We start from the raw sequence: 5,201 nt of genomic DNA, 5'->3' as shown, positions 1-5,201 counted from the left end.
ATGTGTCTTGTCACTTTGTAGTGGACTGCGGCAAGCCCTGGGGTTCACTGTTGTAGAGTAGTGGCACACACAGTACAAAATCTGACATTAATCAAATAGTGAACTTGAAAAATTAATGGACAGAGTTCTCTCTTCCACCATTTCACTATTTGGTCTTTTCAGTCCAGAAACTGGGATGTTTATTATTCAATAACCCATCATTACCTTTGAATTCAGTCCAATCAAATGGTTTTGTTACAATCAGCAGGGCTGAGAGCTGAGCAGGAAGACCACAAGATGACTGCTAAGACTAATTTTCTTGCAGGAACTGTCTGTGTAGACAGAACAACTGTTCCACATCTAATTCCATATAAATTGCTGTGTACAGTAATTTGCTTGATAAAGTAAGTAATATGAAAGTGTTATAATAATACAAAGGTAATATAAAAACCTCTTGGGATGCTCATGACAAGAATCCTTTCTTTCTTGTCTCAGTGTATTTTGAAGTGCCTTAGGGGAACCTTTTTTTTTCCAGGAGAAAAGCAGAGTTATAAATTTTCCTATTATACTTGATTGTAAATTGATTCCCATACAAGAAAACTGAGCTACCTCAAGATGACCTTTGTCTCTTAAAATTGGATACCTGCCCACAAGGATGTGTGACCTTACTGCGGCCCAGTGATTCTCATTGATTCTCTTTTGAGCAAGCCAGCAACTTGAGAGAGGTGATTCTTGACCTTCTACTCCACTCTGTGAGACCTTACCTGGAGTATTGTGTCCATTTCTGGAATTCTGAACGTAACAAGGATGTGTAACTGTTGGAATGGGTCCGGAGGAGGAACGCGGAGATGATCAGAGGGCTGGAGCATACGAGGACAGGCTGAGAGTTGAGGTTGTTCAGCCTGCAGAAGAGAAGACTCTGAGAAGACCTTAGAGCAGCCTTCCAGTACCTGAAAGGGGGCTAAAAGAAAGCTGAGAAGGGACTTTTTACGAGGGCATGAAGTGATAGGATGAGGGGGAATGGCTTTAAATTGTAAGGGAGAAGATTAGAAGGCATTGAGTACACCCTTAGCAAGTTTGCAGACAACACTAAGCAGGGAGGACGTGTCGATCTCCTTGAGGCTTGGGAGGTTCTACAGATGGATCTGAGCAGACCGGACTGCTGGACAGGTTTAACAAGGCCAAATGCCAGGTCCTGCACTTGGGGCATAACAACCCTGTGCAGGTACAGACTAGGGAAAGAGTGGCTAGAAAGCTGCCAAGAGAAGGACCTGGGGGTGTTGATTGACAGCCCAGCGAACATGAGCCAGCAGTGTGCCCAGGTAGCCACAAAGGCCAATGGCATCTTGGCTTGTATCAGAAATGGTGTGACTAGCACGTCCAGGGAGGTTATTCTGCCCCTGGACTTGGCACTGGTGAGACCACACCTTGAATAAAGTATTTAGTTCCGGACCCTTCACCACAAGAAGGATGTTGAGGCTCTGGACCTTGTCCAGAGAAGAGCAACGAAGCTGGTGAGAGGGCTGGAGAACAAGTCTTATGAGGAGTGGCTTAGGGAACTGGGGTTGTTTAGCCTTGAGAAGAAGAGACTGAAGGGAGACCTTATTGCTGTCTGCAACTACCTGAAAGGAGGTTGTGGAAAGGAAGGTGCTGGCCTCTTCTCCCAAGTGATAGCTGATAGGACAAGGGGGAATGGCCTCAAGCTGCACCAGGGGAGGTTCAGATTGGATACCATGAAAAAGTTTTTCACACAAAGGTTCATCAGGCACTGTCAGAGGCTGCCCAGGGAGGTGGTTGAGTCACCATCCCACAGTTTCTTCCAGGGCCGATCACTTCTCTTTCACTGTCCAGTCCTTACAGTCCAGTATTCTGCCGTACCTACAGATGTGGGGATCCTCTGTACTCACTCCCAGAAGTTTTTTAGGTTATAAATTTTTTCCAAAACCTAACCACAATGAACACAAAGAGCTAGAGAGGATCAAAGTGGCAATACCAACTGGAGCAATCGGTAACATCAGCAGTATCAGCAGAGTCCCAGACCTGTTCCTGTGATTGGTGGAGGAGAGTGATGAGCCCGAAGCCCCCAGTGAACCCCACTGAGGAGTTAGTGGGGTCACCCCCTATCCAGAAGGCCCTGAAGTCTGGTGGGGATGATCATCTATAGGTTTGTGGAACTCAGGTGGGGACTGCAAGGGAAAAGCATTTGGGGAAGTTGTGAACCTTATGAGATTTTTTAAGGGAGTTGTGGAACATGCAAGAATTACTACAGGATATTTAGGGGAAGGATCAAAGGTGGTTCTGTGGAGGGAGGCAATGTGAGGGTAAAAGTTATGAAAGGGGCTGGCCCTGAGTAACAGCTGGCTGGTCAGTATGAAGGTCTGACCAAGCCCTGCACCTGTTTATCACAGTCTGTCCTGCTGTCTTCCTAAATAATCTTACATAATAAGAATAGTATTTATTACTATTAATAATACTAATTACTCTTACATTCTTTCCATCTACCTCCTGTGTGGGCACACATGCTATTCTGAGCCCTTGTGGGACACCCGCAGCAACCTTCAAGCCAGTGTTGGACAGCAGTGTGAGAGCTGTTGGCAACTGCAGCAGGACCACGAACCTCAGGAAGGATGCTGGTGCCAGCACCCTGGGAAACCAGAGCCTGAGGCCAGGTCTGGGGCAGCCCGAGCAGCTATTGCCAGCTACCAGCAACCCATTTTCCGTATGCATGTACATATTTCACTAGTGGACATCAATCTTGATCAGCTGGAGAGGAACATCTGCTGCCCGAGCTGTTCACGTATATGTGAGCCCAGTGTGTATCCGAGTCTGCACAGGTGGCAATAAAGTCACTGCTCTCTGTGGTCATCAGCAGCGAGCTGTGTGTGTGCACACAAGCATCTCCTTCTGACCTGTTGTGAGCCTCACTGCAGTCTGGACAGAGGATCAAGCACCTACAGTAACCTCACATTTACTGAACTGGGGCAGGAGGAAACCCACGGAGTGCTGTGGCCATGGGAACGGGCTACCTTCTTCAAAATGTGATGGAGAAAAACGCACACTGGTTCTTGTGTAAGTACAGATTCAAGGTTTAATGGTGGATCATTTTGTAGGTGCTAGCATGGAGTGGCAGGTCTGGCTTATTCATGACATAGTAGTGGACAGGTACTATTGGGCTTGATGACCTCAAAGGTCTTTTCCAACCTAGTGATTCTACGATTCTATCATTCACAGCAGAAGACTCTCATGTCATTAAGAGCTGTGTCATCCCATGTTCCCTGGGGTTTCTCCACTTTTGTTTGGAGCCCACAGATGGCCCCAGAGTTGCATTTTCCGCTCCATGGGCCAAAGTGACCCCGTGAAATTCCCCAGCCCTCCAGCACTGTCCCATCTGAGCAGGTGAACTTCACGTTGTTGGCTGCTGTGTCATCAAGCAGGTGCTGCCACCCTTCCACACGCAGCGAGAAGGAAACCAGCTCCTTGCCAGGGCAGACTTGGGCCTTGGTCCAGTTTCCCCACCTGCCAGAGAAGAAAACAGCTCTTCAAGGTGTGTTCAGCCTCTGCTGTGCTGCAATCAACAGTACAACTTGCCTGGGATTCTGGTAGTGCTGGGGTGGGGGACCTACACAGGGATGTTTGGTTTCTATGACCACTTGTTTCACTCTGCCACCCTCTAGATGCCCGGCCACCAGCAACCCTGGGGTGCCTTGATGCTGCAAGACTCCTTGGGAATTTCATCTGCCTGTTTTGTCCCTGTCAATATCTATGTCCTTTTCAAAGTAAGCATTTGAGGAAAAGGGAAAATGTACAGGTTAAAGTTCTGCGTTTGTTTTAACTCTCCTTCATCTTTCAAAGTACAACTTTCTTCCCTGGGACCAGATCTCTACCTTCTCTAAGACCTTCAGACTTTTTGGCTGGGAGAACCTCATCCCTCTCCTCGAGCAGGGTGAGGATCCACGTTTACAGGGGGAATGGGTGCCTACTGGTTTTCCTTCATGCTCTACAGAAGCTGCTGCTCTGAAGTAGGACAAGAAAGTGAAGCCTACTCACTGTCCAATGGAAGACTCGATGACTGTGCCGTCTGTGCAGAGCAAGCGAATACCGTTCAAAGCTGTATTGTCTGCAAATGTCTGAAGTCCGCGGTAGTCCTCCACCTTAGAAGAGAGGATGAAAATGGGAGTGGTCAGCACTTTCCCCATTTAAAAGAAGACATGGGATGAGCCTTTGTGTTGAGGGGTGGTGGGAAAATTCAGGGACAGAGCCAGGCATGGGTGGTGCGACTGAGCAGGGTTGTGAGGCAGTTCCATGGCATGTCTCAGGGAACCCTTTCAGCTGTTGCACACCTCTGCTTCTTCTCCAAACTGTGGAACAGAAGCTCTGGACACAGGAACCCTTGGTGGCTGCTGTTCCAGCTCATGACCAACCTCTCACCGTGTGCTGTGACACCTAGAGCTGGAAGCCTGGCAGGTGGGAATTGTGGCAGACCCTTCAGAGTGGGCAATGCAGTAGCAATTTCAGGTCTTCTACCCCATGGTCTCCTCTGCTAAGAAATTGCTCACTGGCAGAGAGCCTGGAGAGCTACTCTGCATCAGAGATTTCTTGCTGATAAACCTGTGTGAGCACTGCAGATACAATGCAAAATGCTGCCATGAGACAAAGTGTTGTGGCCAGCTTTCACAGCAGGGTTTTTTCCCCCATCCCAAAGAAGGAATGAAAACTTACCTTCAGTTCAAAACCATAAGCGTAGCCGCTGGGGCAGAATTGTTCTTGTCCCCAAAAGCCCCATGGACCTCCATTGGGCACTGTGAGGACGGACTCACAGTTGCGTGCCCCTGTGCCTTGGAGGCAGCAGGAGCTCAGCGAGCAGAGGATGGCCAGGATGAGCAGCTGCATTGTCGGAGATCTGCTTGGCACCTCACTGCATGGAGGTGATAGCGAATAGGAATTTATAAAAGAGGAGAGTGGGTGGGAGTCCTTGGGGAGTGTCAACAAATGCCACGAAGTGCGTTGGTTGTTGCTATGTACTGTTCCTGTTGACTACCTGTCCCTCTTGCCATGCTGAAGGAGTGTCACCAGCTCATGCTTGCTGGAGGGCTTGCAGGGCTCTGAAAACTTGTGGCAAAAGAAGGGAGCAGACCTAGGACCACTCCCCAGGGAGGTTTTGTGGTTTTGAGGAGGGTCTTGGAAATGCTATGAGGAGGGTGTTGGAGAGAGGAAGGTAGGAG

The 5,201-nt window shown here is 48.7% G+C and overlaps 1 protein-coding gene across 1 annotated transcript; it reads right to left on the bottom strand.

Moving 5' to 3' along the window:
- Positions 1 to 3,105: 3,105 nt before the first annotated feature.
- LOC104055360 (vitelline membrane outer layer protein 1) lies at positions 3,106 to 4,884 on the bottom strand. The gene is made up of 3 exons (XM_054051995.1): positions 4,699 to 4,884; positions 4,027 to 4,130; positions 3,106 to 3,495 (listed from the first exon to the last, which is right to left on the bottom strand). Exons 1-3 carry the CDS (start codon positions 4,867 to 4,869, stop codon positions 3,201 to 3,203), a joined length of 570 nt encoding a protein of 189 aa, XP_053907970.1. The 5' UTR covers positions 4,870 to 4,884; the 3' UTR covers positions 3,106 to 3,200.
- Positions 4,885 to 5,201: the final 317 nt, after the last annotated feature.

Source organism: Cuculus canorus, chromosome 1 (genome assembly GCF_017976375.1).
Source record: "Cuculus canorus isolate bCucCan1 chromosome 1, bCucCan1.pri, whole genome shotgun sequence".
Taxonomy (NCBI): domain Eukaryota; kingdom Metazoa; phylum Chordata; class Aves; order Cuculiformes; family Cuculidae; genus Cuculus; species Cuculus canorus.
Note: the sequence above shows the minus strand (reverse complement) of the source record. Positions and strands in the feature narration are given on the sequence as shown.